Genomic DNA, 15,333 nt, shown 5'->3' with positions numbered 1-15,333 from the left:
CGCGTTGTGTCGTGAGTCAGCTCGCGTAAGCGAATTCATATATATATCCAAGCAAATTAACATATAAGATCGCATTTCGAAAGCTTTACCTACCTGTCTTCCTGTTGTATCATCTCCACATTCGTACAGAAGCATTTGACCGTTGCGGTGGGTTTTGAGATCAGCCAACCCCCTTTGCGTCTTGACTTTCAACGTGAGAGCTGATCATCTTGGTGCGCAGTGATACTCCAGGCAGACTTCGGATATACCTTGTCAAACATGGTTATGCTAGTATTCAAACGCGATGGCCGTCGAGAGCCCGGTGAGTGCCAAGTTGCGCGTCATCTGCTTCTCCTGACATGATAACTTCAGTTGCCTTCGACAAGGTATGTGATCCTGCATATCCTTGGATGCGTTACTGATCGTTTCTGTCCATTCGATCCTTTCGGCTGCTATAGATCACAGCTCGTGTGAGTTATGTGTCCCGATCAAGCACCATAGCCACAGCTCATCCTGTTTATGCAGATCAACAAACTGTCTTACGGACTGGATAGCAATTTCGTCGAACCAGCGATGATCACCATGCGGGTGGTCCAGGGATGTCACAATCTGATAACGTAATTCTGCTTCAATCTCTCTTTGTGAGCGAACGACTTGCTGACTTGACGTTCCCTCATGTCAGCACCGTCGAGCTAGACGTGAGTGTGGAGAATTACCTATTACTCTTCTTTCAGAGGAAAAAACTGATTCAAGTCTGATTTAGAACCTTGCTGCCGAGACCGCAGCCTACTTGACGACAAAACATCCGGACTACGCCATCCTTGCTGCCCGAATCGCCATCTCCAACCTTCACAAAGAGACCAAGAAGGTCTTCTCTCAAGTCGTGTCTGACCTGTACCACTGGATCAACCCTAAGACCGGCAAGGCCGCCCCTATGATCTCTGACGAGGTCTATCAAATTGTCATGGACAACAAAGATGTCCTCGATTCTGCCGTCATATACGACCGTGACTTTGCGTACAACTACTTCGGTTTCAAAACCCTTGAGAGATCTTATCTTCTCCGAATCAACGGCAAGATCGTCGAGCGACCTCAACATATGATCATGCGAGTCGCCGTCGGTATCCACGGTTCCAACATCGACAAGGTCATTGAAACCTACAATCTCATGTCTGAGAGATATTTCACCCACGCATCTCCCACTGTGAGCCATATTTCCTCTTTCCAACTAACCTCCCTTACTGAAACATCGTCATCCTCTGCAGCTTTTTAACGCTGGTACTCCCCACGCTCAAATGTCCTCTTGCTTCCTCGTTGCCATGAAGGACGACTCCATCGATGGTATCTACGACACTCTCAAGACCTGCGCTCAGATATCCAAAACCGCTGGTGGTATAGGTCTTCACATTCACAACATCCGAGCCAAGGGTTCATACATCGCCGGAACCAACGGCTACTCCAACGGTATCGTTCCCATGCTTCGAGCTTTCGACGCTACTGCCCGATACGTCGACCAAGGCGGAAACAAGCGTCCCGGTGCCTTCGCTATCTACCTCGAGCCTTGGCACGCCGACGTCTTCGATTTCCTCGACTTGAGAAAGAACCACGGCAAAGAGGAAGTTCGAGCCCGAGACCTCTTCTACGCTCTCTGGATCTCCGATCTTTTCATGAAGCGAGTCGAAGCCGATGCCGACTGGACCCTCATGTGTCCCGCAGAGTGTCCGGGCCTTGCCGATGTTCACTCCGAGGAGTTCGAGAAGCTCTATGAGAGCTATGAGAAGGCTGGCAAGGGCAAGAAGACCATCAAGGCTCAAAAACTCTGGTTCGCCATTCTCGAGGCTCAAACCGAGACCGGTGGGCCCTTCATGCTTTACAAGGATGCTGCCAACTCCAAGTCCAACCAGCAGCACCTTGGTACTATCAAGTCCAGTAACTTGTGTACCGAGATTATCGAGTACTCCGCTCCTGATGAAGTTGCCGTCTGTAACCTTGCTTCTCTCGCCCTTCCTGCTTTCGTTGACATGGACAAGAGAGTATACGACTTCAAGAAGCTCCACGATATCACTAAGGTGGTCACGAAGAACCTCGACCAGGTCATTAACCGGAACTATTATCCGGTTCCCGAGGCCCGAAACTCCAACATGCGACACCGGCCCGTTGGTCTCGGTGTCCAGGGTCTCGCTGATGCCTTCATGGCTCTTCGAATGCCTTTCGATTCCCCAGCCGCTAGAGAGCTCAACATCCAGATCTTCGAGACCATCTACCATGCAGCTCTTGAAGCTTCTTGCGAGCTGGCTCAGGAACTCGGCAAGTACGAGACATACGAAGGTTCCCCTATCTCCCAAGGCAAACTTCAGTTCGACCTCTGGGGCCGAACGCCCACCGACCTTTGGGATTGGACTGAGCTTAGAGGAAAGATTGCTGAGCACGGAGTGAGAAACTCACTTCTGGTTGCCCCCATGCCAACAGCTTCTACTTCCCAGATCTTGGGTTGGAACGAGTGGTGAGTCAACCTGGCATCAATATCAAGACTCGGTACTAATATACCTCGTAGCTTTGAACCCTACACATCGATGTTGTACGCCCGACGAGTTCTCTCCGGAGATTTCCAGGTCGTCTGTCCTTGGCTCCTTCGAGACCTCATCAACCTTGGTCTTTGGGACGACAACATGAAAAACCTCATCATCGCCGCTGGTGGTTCTATCCAGAACATCCCCACCATCCCTGCCGAGCTCAAGGCCATCTACAAGACTGTTTGGGAGATCTCTCAGAAGGCTGTGATTGATCTCGCTGCCGACCGAGGAGCCTTCATTGACCAGTCTCAATCCTTGAACATTCACCTTTCGAACCCCTCCTTCTCTCAGCTCACCTCAATGCACTTCTACGGCTGGAAGCGAGGACTCAAGACCGGTATTTACTACCTCCGAACGCGACCCTCTGCCAATGCCATTCAGTTCACCATCGATGCTAGCACCCTTAAGCAAGCCAAATCTCTTGCTGCTGGTAACAAGCCTCCTATCAGCGCCTCTGCCTCCGCAGACCCTCTTGTTGCGCCCATGAAGCAGATCAGCATTGCTACCACTGCCTCTTCTCATGTTGTTCCCCAACCCTCACCTTCACCCGCTGCGCCCGAGTCTCGATCAGACAGCCCCAAGCCCAGTGAGGAGGAGGAAATTTCGTACGAGGAGGCTAAGAGACGGGCAGAAGAGAGAGCGGAGGCTGCTCTGCAATGTAGTATCGACAACAAGGATGCTTGCGTCATGTGCTCTGGATAGACAAGTATTGAGACGAGATGTAGATCGTGGCACTACCCTCGACGGCTAGTGGCTGAGGAGGGAAGCATTGAGGATGGGCTTTGAGTCTCTTGTTGTACCGTGTTTCTCTTTATTTCTACTTCTATATACATTTTAGCATGCCCTGCATGGATGAACATCTTATGTCTTTCAAAAGTTAAGAGGATGGTACTATTCTTGGAAATGGTGACAGCCAAGTCGGCAGAAGTCCTTATCTGTCGATCATCGGTAACTTCCGCAAAAGGCGGACGAGCGATATCGGTCATTACCGTGGATGGTGAGATGGGGAACTGGACCGATAAACAGGATCAATCCGAATCCATCCCCGATTGTTGTCAGATTTCGCCTCTACTTTGACCTGGTCAAAACATTGTGAAGCATCGTATAGCGATTTGGGGATTCAGAAGCACACTCAACACGATGACACCTACGGTTTCCAATCAGCTACCTACAGACCTTCAAGCTTTGGTCAACCAGACGATCAAGTCGCTCAAGGACCTCGTACCCCCTACTCCCAGCTTCGTATCGGATGAGATCCAAGATGCGGTCTTCGAAGCGGTTGATGCCATTGACAAAGATATGAGAGCGTTGAACTTGGCTATTCATGGTGGGGTCTCACCTTTCTTCAGTCAACCATATACCGGATCGCGCTGACAGGGATGGTTCGTCGTTCGTTCGGTATCGTAGATAACCCTGAGCTTGGATTCAAAGAAGTGTGAGTCAAACATTGATGTCTCCCGTACGGTCTCTGACTTTTGAGGTGGTGAACAGCAAAGCCCACGCGAACCTCGTCGCAGCTTTGACCAAACTGGGATTCACTCTATCCAACCCCAGTTCGTTACCCACTGCCTTTGTGGCCACCTACACACATGGCAAGGGCGGAAGGGTATTCGGCTTCAATTCCGAGTTTGACGCTCTGAAAGATGTGGGACATGGCGAGTCTTTGCGTATTCCACAAAGGTCTGAATTGCAAGCTGACATCAAGTGTTGTTCAGCTTGCGGACACAATCTCATTGCTGTGGTGGGAGTAGCTGCGGCAGCTGGATTGAAAGCAGCTTTGAAAGCTCGTAATATCCCTGGAACAGTCAAACTCATCGGGACACCAGGTAAGTGATTGGCAATTTGCTATCATCCTCTTCGCGTTCAACGTCGTATGGAAGCAATCACTGACTTGCGATATACGTGTGCGCTTTCGACGTTTAGCTGAAGAAGGAGGTGGTGGGAAAGTCATCTTGCTCCGAGAAGGAGTATACGATGATCTGGACGCTTGTGCGATGGCTCATCCAGGAGGAGGGTACGGTCCGTCCCCTTGGGCTGGAAGCGTGACTGTGGGCGGTCCTGCTACGTGAGTCTTAAGTATGGAGTGCCACTAGACGGTTGGACAGTCAAAGCTTTGGACCGCTGACACATATCGGGTTTGAACAGACTGGCTCGAGCAGGTTTCGAGATCGAATTCCATGGACGCGGTGCTCATGCCGGGGTGTGTATTCTCGCTTGGGTAGCCAAGATTGATGTGCTAAAGTCGTCGTAGGCTGCTCCATGGATGGGTATCAACGCTCTTGACGCCGCTATTCAAGGTTGTAAGTCCTCCATAATACATGTTCATTAGTACACGACAGAAGCTGATGATCGCTTCGCGCGAAGACACGGCCGTTTCGATGCTACGACAACAGCTCGAGCCGACCATGCGTGTACATGGTATCATTCTCGGTTCGGAGAGATGGGCCCAGAACATCATTCCCAATTGTGAGTGACTATAATGTTGGTCCAAAGCTGATGTTGAACAGACGCAAAGGTATCATACAGTACTCGAGCTTTGAATGTCAAAGACTGCTTGACTCTGAGGAAGAAGACCATCGCTTGTTTCCAGTCCGCTGCAGAGTGAGTCTGCTTCTATCAGGTTGCATATACCAATGGGGCTGATTTGAATTTTCCAGGGCTACTGGCTGCACTATCGAGATCTCTACGCCTGAGGATGGTGAGTGACGAGAAATTAGACGCACATCGTTGGTTACTTTCAGTGTCTGACCTGCTGTACAACGTCGTAGAGATTTACGCCGACGTGTGGAACAACGAGCCGATGGCCCTTTCGTATGCCGCTTTCATGGAGAAGACCTTTGGCGATAAGATCCAGAGGGAGGGCTTGGGTACGGCCAGCACAGATTATGGTGAGCAGACTTTTTCCGATAGAGAGAACGCTGCTCACATTTCTGTGTTCTGCTAGGTAACGTGACGTATAGGCTTCCAGCTTTCACCCCAAACTTCGGTAAGTACAGACTCATTTAGAAGAACGGAGATTCCCCAAATAACCTGCTGCCGACTTGTAGCCATCCCTTCACCTCTCGGTTCAGGTAACCACACTGCCGGTTTCACAGAGTCGGCAGGCAAGCCCGAAGCCCATCGACTCGCTATGAAAGTTGCCAAAGGTCTGGCAGTCATCGGAGCCAAGTTCTTGTCAGACGACGAGTTTGCGAAAGAGACGAAGAAGGCATTTGAACAGTGGAAAAAGGGGTTGGGAGAGCCGCAAGCTCCGGCTGTTAGCGATGAGTTCGAGATGCTGTGATGAAGAAGAAGGGGTTTGCGATGGTCGGAATACAAGTTCAGTCTGGGTGATGGTCGTCAAAGAATATTGAGGTTGTAGTGAAAGTACATGATTTGCCGGAATTATGAATACAATGCTTGGTTATGGGCTAATCATAACACCTTCAGTCGTCTTTCTCCATATCCTTCAACAGTATGTCTCTCGCTCCAGTGAGAGCTAGACCCATCCTGCGCCATGAGTGAGCGTGATTAGACACACTTCACAGGCAAGAAGCAGTATCCCTTGAAATCGACTCACCTATTCGCACCCCATTCGTCTTCTCTTCCTTCAGCTTCGTCTACCCCAAAGCCGATCCCCCATACCCTATCATCCGGACTGGCTTCCACCATTGTCTTCCCTTTCGTCTTCAACAAGACCCTTTTCAGCTCTTGGTTCTGATCGAACTTGTGATAGTTCCCTCTCTGAACCACTGCGTCGTTCGTCTCGTCCCATCTCTTCTTATCAAACCCCTTGACCATCCTCCCCAGGGCTTTCGCTTCGGAAGGCGTATCTGCCTCGATGATCCGTTCGGCAGTTTCAAGATCGTCGAATACCAGGGCCTTGTTGTACATCATGTGATGTTCGGTGGTCTTGAAAGTCAGACCGGGATGTGTGGGGTCGGTGAATGATGCGGGAAACCATTGGGAGAAACAGGCGATGGTGATTGGGTTGGCAGGTGTTACTTCCCAGTACCAGAAAAGGATGTATGGTTGGTGAAGATAAGGATCCTTTCGTGTGGGAGACATTGCGGAGGAGAAAGCACTCGTTGCGTGGACCTGATGGTGATCGTGACCGATGTGATATCAAAGGTATTCAAAGAAGGGGGATCATTGTGATCGTGCGATGTGGAGGCAGAACGCGGTACAGATTCGCCGAGATGATATGCATACCACACGAACTAATAGGTCACAGAGTCCCAGAAACAAACAACCAGACATCGGAGCATTACTCCTCAACACACTCTCTTCTCCTAAACTCCCAGTATCCAGTACGCATCCGATCATACTCCATACTCAACTCTCCGAAGACTTCTCCTGCCTCTATCGTTTGGTTTTGCTCGATCAACGAGTCACCGAGATACTCCAAAGCCAGTGGTACAGGAAGAGGCGTGTCATTTGGCAATGGGTCCGAAGGCAGAGGGAATTCAAAAGTGGACGGCACTTCTGGTATCTGGGCAGAAGGTCGCGCAGTGTACGGAAGGATGGCGGGAAGGAGAGGAGTCAAGGGTAGTTTGAGATGTTTTAATAATCCTCGAAGATAGTTCCATGCGGAAATGTTGTGCGGGATGAGGTGGATAGCTTCCAGCGTATAGCTATACAGACTTGTCAGAGATCTGTGGAGGGCCCAAACAAGATGAGATGACTCACTTGAGCTCCTCTTTCACCCCGTCAGCTTGACTGGCAGCCGCACCAGGACGAGCTACCCGCAAAAACCATCGCCACCCCCAAGCACTGTTATTTCTCCCGTCTACGCGAAGCATCTCCTCACACCATCGCTGCTCATACTTCCATTGTTTGTCTGTGACACGGCCAAGGGTGGAGAAATGAGAGTAGAGCCAGTGAAGGTATGCCCAGGTATGATAATTTTTGGGATCAGGTAGCAGAGCTTGGTGGATATAGTCAATTTCCGACGAAGGGTCTTGCGGCGATATATGTGTGAGAAGTAAGAGGCGATGGTGCCTAAAACGAGCGGATCAGCAAGGGTGTGTTACATGAAGTAGAAGTTATGATGAGCTCACCAGACCTGGTAACTCTTGAGATTCTCCACAGCGAACTCATTCATGAGTTGTAACTCTTCTTCCAAATCCTTTTTGAGCTCCAATAGCGTTGACATGCGATATTGCCTGGTGGAAAATCTAGATCAACACATGCGATCATGTTTGTGTGCCAGCTCACCACACGGTGTAATGTGCAGGGTTCAATCGGATGATGGTCTCTGTCAATTCGAGAGCTCTTTCTGACTTCTCGCCAGAAGCAGCTATCGCGCGGAAGTAGTCCATCGCATCACGGTCTACGAGGAGAGGTCAGACCAACGTCAACAGTATAGAAGACAGCCTACTCACACTCCTCCGAATACATGATAGGCACTATAGGATTGGGACCATCATCTTGTGCGATAGGTTTCACATCACTCCAAACACCTCTTTGCCCGAGGGGTATGTATGCGCCTACTTCGACCTGTCAGAGCGGTTCTCAGCGTACTGGCCTATTTGTCAGATTGAAACCATGTACCATTTCGCTTGCGCTCGTCGTAGCTGCAAAGTGAGAAGGGGCAGCTTGGTAACTCAAAGAGGAGATGGGATGAGGAGAAATCTCTTAACACCAGGAGGAGGGGGGTTGAACGAACAAAGTGGAGGGGGACAAAAGGACAATACGGGTTTTGTGCGAGGCGTGTTGTGACCCTGAGAGGATGGGGACCACGAGAGATACGTATGGTCACCACGTGTAAGCCACACGAGTGAGCCTCATACATCATTCCACCCCCTGTGACTTTTTGATGACTTCATAGGTGGAGGCCAGAGAACGAGTATTTTGAGAGAATGAGCATAACATACCACACCTTGCGTTGCACGATCCATGGGCTTTCCCCTTCCTTCCTCTTCGTCAACCGCATCGGTACACTGATAGCTATCAATCAATCCAGACTAACACTCATCATGGCGACCACAGGACTCGCCTCTTCACAGGCTGGCAAGTTCGATTCGGTCACCGCGCCCAAAGCTTCTTCCCTCCCAGCTGAGCTTGTCAACCAACTCCTCGTCAATCTCGATGACAAGATCGACCAACTGAAAAAGGGTGACAGTCTCGATCTCGAGGGTCTTCTAGCATACCAAAGAGTAGCCAACTACCTGTGAGTGGATTGTCCAGTCCCAGAGGAGCTCTGACTGACCGTTGTTCCTTGATCATCCTCAGTTCTGCTGCGCAGGTGAGTATTAAAACATCATCGACGTGTCCCCTTCATACGCTTACGTTACGATCAGATCTTCCTTCGAAACAACGGTCTCCTCACTCGAAAGCTTGAGCAAGAGGATGTCAGAAAACGTCTGCTTGGACACTGGGTATGCGCTGATGATCATTCCTTTGACGACTTGACAACTGATGTCACAACTGAAAGGGGACATGTCCTGGTCTCAACTTCGCGTATGCCCACACAAACAACCTAATCACTACCCATGAGACCGATGGCGACGTGGCAGACTTCATGTTCTTGACAGGAGTGGGTGGACATGTATATGACACCTGACATAGCTGATTCTAGATCTTCAGCCTGGCCACGGTGCTCCAGCTCTACTTTCCACTCTTTTCATGGAGGGTGCAATCACTAGGTTGGTACACCTCTCCCGAAGCTACGTGCAATGAACTCATTTTTATGTAGGTTTTACCCAGAGTACCCCATGTCTCGAGAGGGTCTAGAAAGCTTCATCCGAGCTTTCAGTGCTCCAGGCGGTTTCCCAAGTCACGTAAATGCTGAGGTTAGTGCGCTTCACTTTCGAATACGACAAACATCGTTTAGTCGCAGTGCGCTTAATCCAACGCTGGTGTTCTTATAGACTCCGGGTGCCATCCATGAAGGTGGTGAGCTTGGATACTGCTTGGCAGTAGCATATGGCAGGTGAGTTTCTTCTACCATGAGGACACCACGAAGCCAACGCGTGTTCAGTGTCATGGACAAGCCCGATCATATCTGTGTGGCGGTCATTGGTGACGGAGAAAGCGAAACCGGTCCTACTGCTACTGCCTGGCATGCTCATAAGGTAAGCCTCAAGCTGGCTTTTTCATTTCAGTTGCTGACTCCAAGCTACCTTCAGTACCTCGATCCTGCTGAGAGCGGAGCTGTTATTCCCATTCTTCATGTCAACGGCTTCAAGGTAGATATGGGTAATCTATGGGGCATGAAGTGTGAGACTGACGCTGACACAGATCGGTGAACGAACAATTGCCGGCACCATGGACGATTTGGAGGTAGGTGCCTGCCCTCCATAACTCAAGCTGACATATCAGATTGCCTGTCTATTCACTGGATACGGCTACCAAGTACGCATAGTCGAGTACGGCGACACAACTGCTACTGGTGGATCCGACAAGGACCATGATATAGCTGTCAACTACGACATGGCAGCCTCCTTGGAATGGGCATACCAAGAGATCAGGAAGATCCAAACAGCTGCTCGATCCGGAAAGCCTCTTGTGAAGCCAAGATGGCCAATTATCATCATGAGAACCCCTAAGGGTTGGACTGGACCACGAAAGTCGAATGAGAACCCGATTGAGGGCAGTTGGCGAGCACATCAAGGTATGTTTTTGCTACTTCGTCGGCCATATTGTGTGGCTGAACCCCATGCTCAGTCCCACTTCCCGCTGCTGCGAAGGATGACAAAGAGTTTGAGCTCCTCGAGAAATGGCTCACGTCCTACGGCCCTGATGAGCTCTTCGATACCGAAGTCGACTCAGGTGCCTCTAAAGCCCACAACTCTCATAACAAAGCAGATGGAATCATCACTAGCAAAGCTCTGCGAATCATCCCTAAGGACCAGCAAAAGAGGATGGGTATGGTTGATGTGAGTGATTGATACATTGAGAGCGAAAGCGGTCTACGCTGATGGAAATATTCCTCAAGGCGACTTACCGAGGCTTCAAGCCTCTTGAAGTACCCGACTGGAAGGATTTCACCCACAGCACTGACAAGGAGGTGTCGAACATGAAGGCGTGAGTGGAAATTGTCTGCTAAGCCCCTTCGAGCTAACGTCGGACAGTGTTGGTGCTTATGTGGCCAAGATCATCGAGCTGAATTCGGACTCGTTCCGTATCTTCTCACCCGACGAGATCACCAGTAACAAGCTGGATGATGCCTTCAAAGTCACTCACAGGAACTTCCAGTGGGACCCGGAGGTGAGGATTCGCGACCGCGTTTCATACTTCAGAGGCGCTGATATCCATGTAGACGGCCAATAACGGCGGTCGGGTCATCGAAATGCTATCCGAGCACACTCTCCAAGGATGGATGCAGGGGTATACTCTGACTGGACGACATGCTCTGTTCCCATCTTATGAGAGGTATGAACCGTTCATCGGTATCCCGTGCAGTCGGCTCATAATTCTCGTCTTACAGTTTCCTCGGTATTGTTCAGACCATGATAGAAGTAAGTGGCGTCCTCAACGGTATGAGCGACACTAATCTTGGTCCCTCGCCTAGCAATATGCGAAGTTTGTCAAAATGGCTCTTGATACTAACTGGAGGGGTGACGTCGCTGGTTTGACGTACATCGAAACGAGGTACATTTTAAACCCGTTCACGACTCGAATTATAGCTAACTATTTATCTCGCTCACAGTACCTTGTGGCGTCAGGAGCACAACGGTGAGCTAATTATTTGTTTGCGTTTAGTCTATGCTGAGCTTTTCCTCTAGGTTACTCTCATCAAAACCCAGGTGTAAGCTCTTAATATGAGCGTATAGTACGGTCATTGCTGATCCTCAATAGCTCATTGGGTCGTTCATCTCCCTCCCTCGTCACTTGGCAAGAATCTACTTCCCTGCAGATGCCAATACAAGCGTAGGCACCATCGACCACTGTCTCCGGTCGAAGAACAGTGAGTGGAAAACAGACAAGCAAGAACTGATATCTTAGACATCAACTTGGTCGTCGGATCGAAAAATCCCACTCGAGGTTGGTTGAATGCTGAGGAGGTAAGCTCCCACATGACTCCGGTGTGGAATTTCACATGCTGATCACTGTCATAGGCCGACCGCCACTGCATTGCTGGTGCTTCCGTTTGGGAGAAATACTCCTCCGATGGCGGATTTAATCCCGACGTCGTCCTTGTTGGTTGTGGTGTCGAGGTCACCTTCGAGGTCATCGCTGCTGCCGCCATTCTCCGAAACAACGGTGTCAGGGTGAGAGTCGTGAACATTAACGATCTCCTCATCCTCGGTCCCACCGGTGTACACCCGCACGCGCTTTCGCAGGAGGCATTCGATAGCCTCTTCACAGCCGACAAGCCGGTCATTGTCAACTTCCATGGCTACCCCAAGGATATTGCCAGTCTTCTCTTCTCCAGAAGTGCCCATGTTGGCAGGTCAAGGGTGAGTCTCCTCCGTTCAAGCCACATACAGTTGTTCAAGGCACTGACCCCCCTTTACAGTTCGATATCTTCGGATATATTGAGGAAGGAACGACTACGACTCCATGGTCTATGTTACGTCTGAACAATACCTCGCGATACACCTTAGCAGATATTGCTGTGCAACGAATCAGCAAGGACCAGCCCAACCACAGAATCGGTCTCAAAGCTCATGAACTGAGCAGCTTCTGGAAGCACCAGCTTGTCCTCCACGACAAGTACACTAAGGAGCACGGTGAAGACCCTGCATGGTGTGGCGAGATCGCGGAGCTGGACAAGAACGCAGCCTAGCTGTGGGATTTGACAAACTGCTTATACGGAATGTAGTATAAAATAGGAAGCGGTCTACATGTTTCCATAGAAATAATACACAACATGCACAAATGTTCTGAATCGCAGTGGCATTTGATTCCGGGTGGCGATCTCCACTCTACGGCCGAAGCAGCCTTGAAAGAGATCAGTCAGCAATAAATAGTAGAAAATAGAATCTTGTTGCTGCACTCCTCTTCGTCCACCATTGTCTAGACTCGTGAGAAAAATGATAGCGACACAAAGACCGCTACCGCCGCCATCACCTCTGCCGCTCGCTCCCTCATCGACGGTTCTTCCATCCACAGTGCCCGAAAATGCACCGGAGCATTGTCCTGTGGGTGACGACGATGACCAGATCGTCTGCCTATCACGCTGACTGTCCTTTGTACTTGTTTAGGGAGTTGAGTCGACACTGGCTGGAAAAGCGGATGCATGTGAAGGATGTCCGAACCAGTCTGTCTGTGCGGAAGGGCCAAAAGGACCTGATCCGGATCTACCGTTGATCAGAGAGAGAATGAAGTCTGTGAAGAGAAAAGTTTTGGTCCTTTCCGGAAAAGGTGGAGTGGGGAAGAGTACTTTCTCAGCCGGACTGTCGTGGGCTCTAGCAGCGGACGAGGAATGTCAGGTATGTGTCTGGCGTCTGGCTTACACTCAGAGGTCGTAGTGAAGGGAGAGACTGATTGCGGCGTAGACTGGAATCATGGATATCGACATCTGTGGGCCGTCGATCCCACTCCTCATGGGTCTTTCCTCTTCGACCATTCATACCTCTTCCTCTGGCTGGTCGCCGGCGTATGCTCTCGACAATCTCGCCGTCATGTCCATCGGTTTCCTCCTCCCTTCCAACTCCGATGCTGTCATATGGCGAGGTCCGAAGAAAAATGGGTTGATCAAACAATTCCTCAAAGACGTCGAATGGGGAGATCTCGATTATATGATCGTCGATACCCCTCCTGGAACATCCGACGAACATCTCTCGATCGTTCAATATATGAAAGAAACAGGAATAGACGGAGCTGTCTTGGTCACCACTCCACAAGAAGTCGCTTTGCAAGATGTGAGAAAGGAGATCGACTTTTGTCGAAAAGTCGGTATACCCATCCTGGGACTTGTGGAGAACATGTCAGGTTTCGTTTGTCCAAATTGCAAGGGCGAAAGTCAGATATTTGTACCCACAACCGGTGGAGCCGAAGCGATGGGCAAGGAGCTGGGTATAGAAGTGTTGGGCAAAGTTCCTCTTGATCCAAGAATAGGAATGACGTGTGATCAGGGTATGAGCTTCTTGGACGAGTATCCAGATAGCCCCGCTACATCCGCTTATCTGGATATTGTACAACGGATCAGGGAAATACTTGGAGACGAATAGATGAATGTGGTGAACATGAGACCCAATGTTGTATGCATATGATTGGAAGTCATCAATCCTCATCCACATCGTCCACTTCCGCTTCCGCTCGCTGTGCTCCTTCATCCACCAGCTCTTCGTCATCGATAGCTTCTCCCTGACCTTCTGCCATGTTATCTCCTCCGTGGAGACGACGGAGCTCAGCGCTGGCCCACGCTGGATCCAGGACCTGACCTCGGCCTCTTTGGCGGTCTTCGACTTCCCTCTCCTCAGGTATTCGGAAGCCGACGCGCGTCTTGTCCCACAAGTCACCTCGAGTCTCGACTTCCCCTCGTCGCTGCACGTCGTCAGTATGAGCGTTTCCGATGGTGGACTTACCTTGGCTCTCGTCTTCCGTAGCAAGGTCCGGAAAGTGATTTCCTTGTAGTACACTCCCTTTCGTTTTCTATTCGGTCTTTCGTCCTCTGATTCTTCCTCGAAAGCGACCAGGACCTCTTTGTTGGGAGGATTGGCCGACACGACTTCGTATGTTCGTATTCGATCGTACACAGCATTCTATGAGACATTCCGCGAACTCCCTAAGCCCATCACATCTCGTGATTATCACGATGGTGCTTACAGGAAAAGTCTCATCTATCTTGGGGTCGAGTGGATCTTCCGCAGACAACGCCAAGATGTTTTCCAGCGGTTCTTTCTCCACTGCTCGCTCATAAGCATCGTCTAGCTGAGCCAGGCTTTCTTCCTGAGGCAGATAGAACTCCATCATTTGTTGGTCATCAACTACAACAGGTCGCATGATAGCCTTAGCCAGTCTCGGTGATGAAGCTGACGCTGCGGGGTTCTGAGTTGCGCCCGTTAGAATGACATTTTCGTTGATACCAAGGTCAGTTACTTACTAGGGCGGTCGCAGCAGTTGGCCGCTCCGGGAACCTGATGACCATGTACGAGTTGGGCCAGCTTTCGTCATCCGGAAGTATGTCGTAGCTCTGACTGTCAGTGGACGACCCCCCTGTACAAGACTCACTTCGACCACTCTCAATCCCTTCTTTTTGACATCAGGATGTCTGATATCTTTGATGTCTTGAGCGTGTATATCGGAAAAACTTTTGTCAATGGCCATCAATTGGGCTGCTTCGGAAGCGTCCACCACTGCCTCGGCCCTAGGTTCGTCAGCGGTGACACCCAGAGTGTTCCTCACCTTGATTCTGCTGCTTCTCGTCGTTTTGCGTTATTCTTTCTGGTCAGGTAGCTGGAATTCCTCATCCAGGATACGTCTGTGGCGACGGGCGGTTTCTTATCTCCATTGGTCGTCGGAGGCGGGTTGAAGGGAGCGAGAAGGGCCACATCGATAGGATGATGTACTCGACCAGCATCAGGTGTGGGATTCAGAGCTGTCTTGTCAGTCCAGCTCAAATGTCGATGTGGACTTACATTGATCTCTTCCATCCCATACCCCTTCATACGCATTGAGATTCAACGGCATACCCATCTCCGAATCGACCAGCATCGGCAATGGCGTACTCGCAGCTAATGGGTCGAGATAACTTGGTTCGCCCAGTCTGCTAATGTCGGTCGAGACATTGAGAAGCTTGGGAGGGAAAGGAGGATTGGGCAGCGGGTTGAGGTATCGTACCCTCACCAAGAGGTCGGACTTTTTCGACATGATGATGAGTTGAGTTCCACAAGACAGTGAGATGCGGACC

The 15,333-nt window shown here is 50.3% G+C and overlaps 7 protein-coding genes across 7 annotated transcripts; 4 read left to right on the top strand and 3 right to left on the bottom strand.

Annotated features, from left to right (window-relative positions):
* Window positions 1-258: 258 nt before the first annotated feature.
* On the top strand, window positions 259-3,254 carry IAR55_003495 (ribonucleoside-diphosphate reductase large chain; the record flags this gene model as incomplete). Its single annotated transcript, XM_066946602.1, has 7 exons — window positions 259-301; window positions 352-365; window positions 505-596; window positions 662-677; window positions 743-1,183; window positions 1,245-2,482; window positions 2,534-3,254. 7 exons carry the CDS (start codon window positions 259-261, stop codon window positions 3,252-3,254), a joined length of 2,565 nt encoding a protein of 854 aa, XP_066802994.1.
* Window positions 3,255-3,692: 438 nt separating this feature from the next.
* On the top strand, window positions 3,693-5,835 carry IAR55_003494 (uncharacterized protein; the record flags this gene model as incomplete). The annotated part of the gene is made up of 13 exons (XM_066946601.1): window positions 3,693-3,879; window positions 3,960-3,987; window positions 4,044-4,207; window positions 4,268-4,378; window positions 4,476-4,617; window positions 4,698-4,752; window positions 4,804-4,852; window positions 4,917-5,018; window positions 5,060-5,153; window positions 5,210-5,250; window positions 5,321-5,440; window positions 5,497-5,538; window positions 5,600-5,835. 13 exons carry the CDS (start codon window positions 3,693-3,695, stop codon window positions 5,833-5,835), a joined length of 1,371 nt encoding a protein of 456 aa, XP_066802993.1.
* A 142-nt stretch (window positions 5,836-5,977) lies between these two features.
* On the bottom strand, window positions 5,978-6,599 carry IAR55_003493 (uncharacterized protein; the record flags this gene model as incomplete). Its single annotated transcript, XM_066946600.1, has 2 exons — window positions 5,978-6,041; window positions 6,112-6,599. 2 exons carry the CDS (start codon window positions 6,597-6,599, stop codon window positions 5,978-5,980), a joined length of 552 nt encoding a protein of 183 aa, XP_066802992.1.
* A 199-nt stretch (window positions 6,600-6,798) lies between these two features.
* IAR55_003492 (uncharacterized protein) lies at window positions 6,799-8,087 on the bottom strand (the record flags this gene model as incomplete). The annotated part of the gene is made up of 6 exons (XM_066946599.1): window positions 6,799-7,165; window positions 7,221-7,532; window positions 7,592-7,696; window positions 7,749-7,863; window positions 7,916-8,030; window positions 8,085-8,087. The coding sequence occupies 6 exons, from the start codon at window positions 8,085-8,087 to the stop codon at window positions 6,799-6,801; spliced, it is 1,017 nt and encodes a 338-aa protein (XP_066802991.1).
* Window positions 8,088-8,509: 422 nt separating this feature from the next.
* IAR55_003491 (uncharacterized protein) lies at window positions 8,510-12,264 on the top strand (the record flags this gene model as incomplete). Its single annotated transcript, XM_066946598.1, has 23 exons — window positions 8,510-8,703; window positions 8,766-8,778; window positions 8,834-8,911; window positions 8,968-9,069; window positions 9,120-9,178; window positions 9,229-9,325; window positions 9,404-9,465; window positions 9,514-9,607; window positions 9,662-9,721; window positions 9,774-9,819; window positions 9,898-10,146; window positions 10,200-10,411; window positions 10,471-10,559; window positions 10,607-10,742; window positions 10,795-10,907; window positions 10,963-10,993; window positions 11,047-11,126; window positions 11,185-11,210; window positions 11,261-11,283; window positions 11,334-11,442; window positions 11,520-11,539; window positions 11,594-11,935; window positions 11,995-12,264. 23 exons carry the CDS (start codon window positions 8,510-8,512, stop codon window positions 12,262-12,264), a joined length of 2,505 nt encoding a protein of 834 aa, XP_066802990.1.
* A 247-nt stretch (window positions 12,265-12,511) lies between these two features.
* IAR55_003490 (cytosolic Fe-S cluster assembly factor NBP35) lies at window positions 12,512-13,651 on the top strand (the record flags this gene model as incomplete). The annotated part of the gene is made up of 3 exons (XM_066946597.1): window positions 12,512-12,619; window positions 12,683-12,910; window positions 12,977-13,651. The coding sequence occupies 3 exons, from the start codon at window positions 12,512-12,514 to the stop codon at window positions 13,649-13,651; spliced, it is 1,011 nt and encodes a 336-aa protein (XP_066802989.1).
* Window positions 13,652-13,703: 52 nt separating this feature from the next.
* Window positions 13,704-15,293, bottom strand: IAR55_003489 (uncharacterized protein; the record flags this gene model as incomplete). The annotated part of the gene is made up of 6 exons (XM_066946596.1): window positions 13,704-13,925; window positions 14,009-14,185; window positions 14,250-14,471; window positions 14,527-14,620; window positions 14,829-15,025; window positions 15,084-15,293. The coding sequence occupies 6 exons, from the start codon at window positions 15,291-15,293 to the stop codon at window positions 13,704-13,706; spliced, it is 1,122 nt and encodes a 373-aa protein (XP_066802988.1).
* Between the last annotated feature and the right edge of the window lie 40 nt (window positions 15,294-15,333).

Source organism: Kwoniella newhampshirensis, chromosome 6, assembly GCF_039105145.1.
Source record: "Kwoniella newhampshirensis strain CBS 13917 chromosome 6, whole genome shotgun sequence".
In the NCBI taxonomy this organism is placed as follows: Eukaryota; Fungi; Basidiomycota; class Tremellomycetes; order Tremellales; family Cryptococcaceae; genus Kwoniella; species Kwoniella newhampshirensis.
Note: the sequence above shows the minus strand (reverse complement) of the source record. Positions and strands in the feature narration are given on the sequence as shown.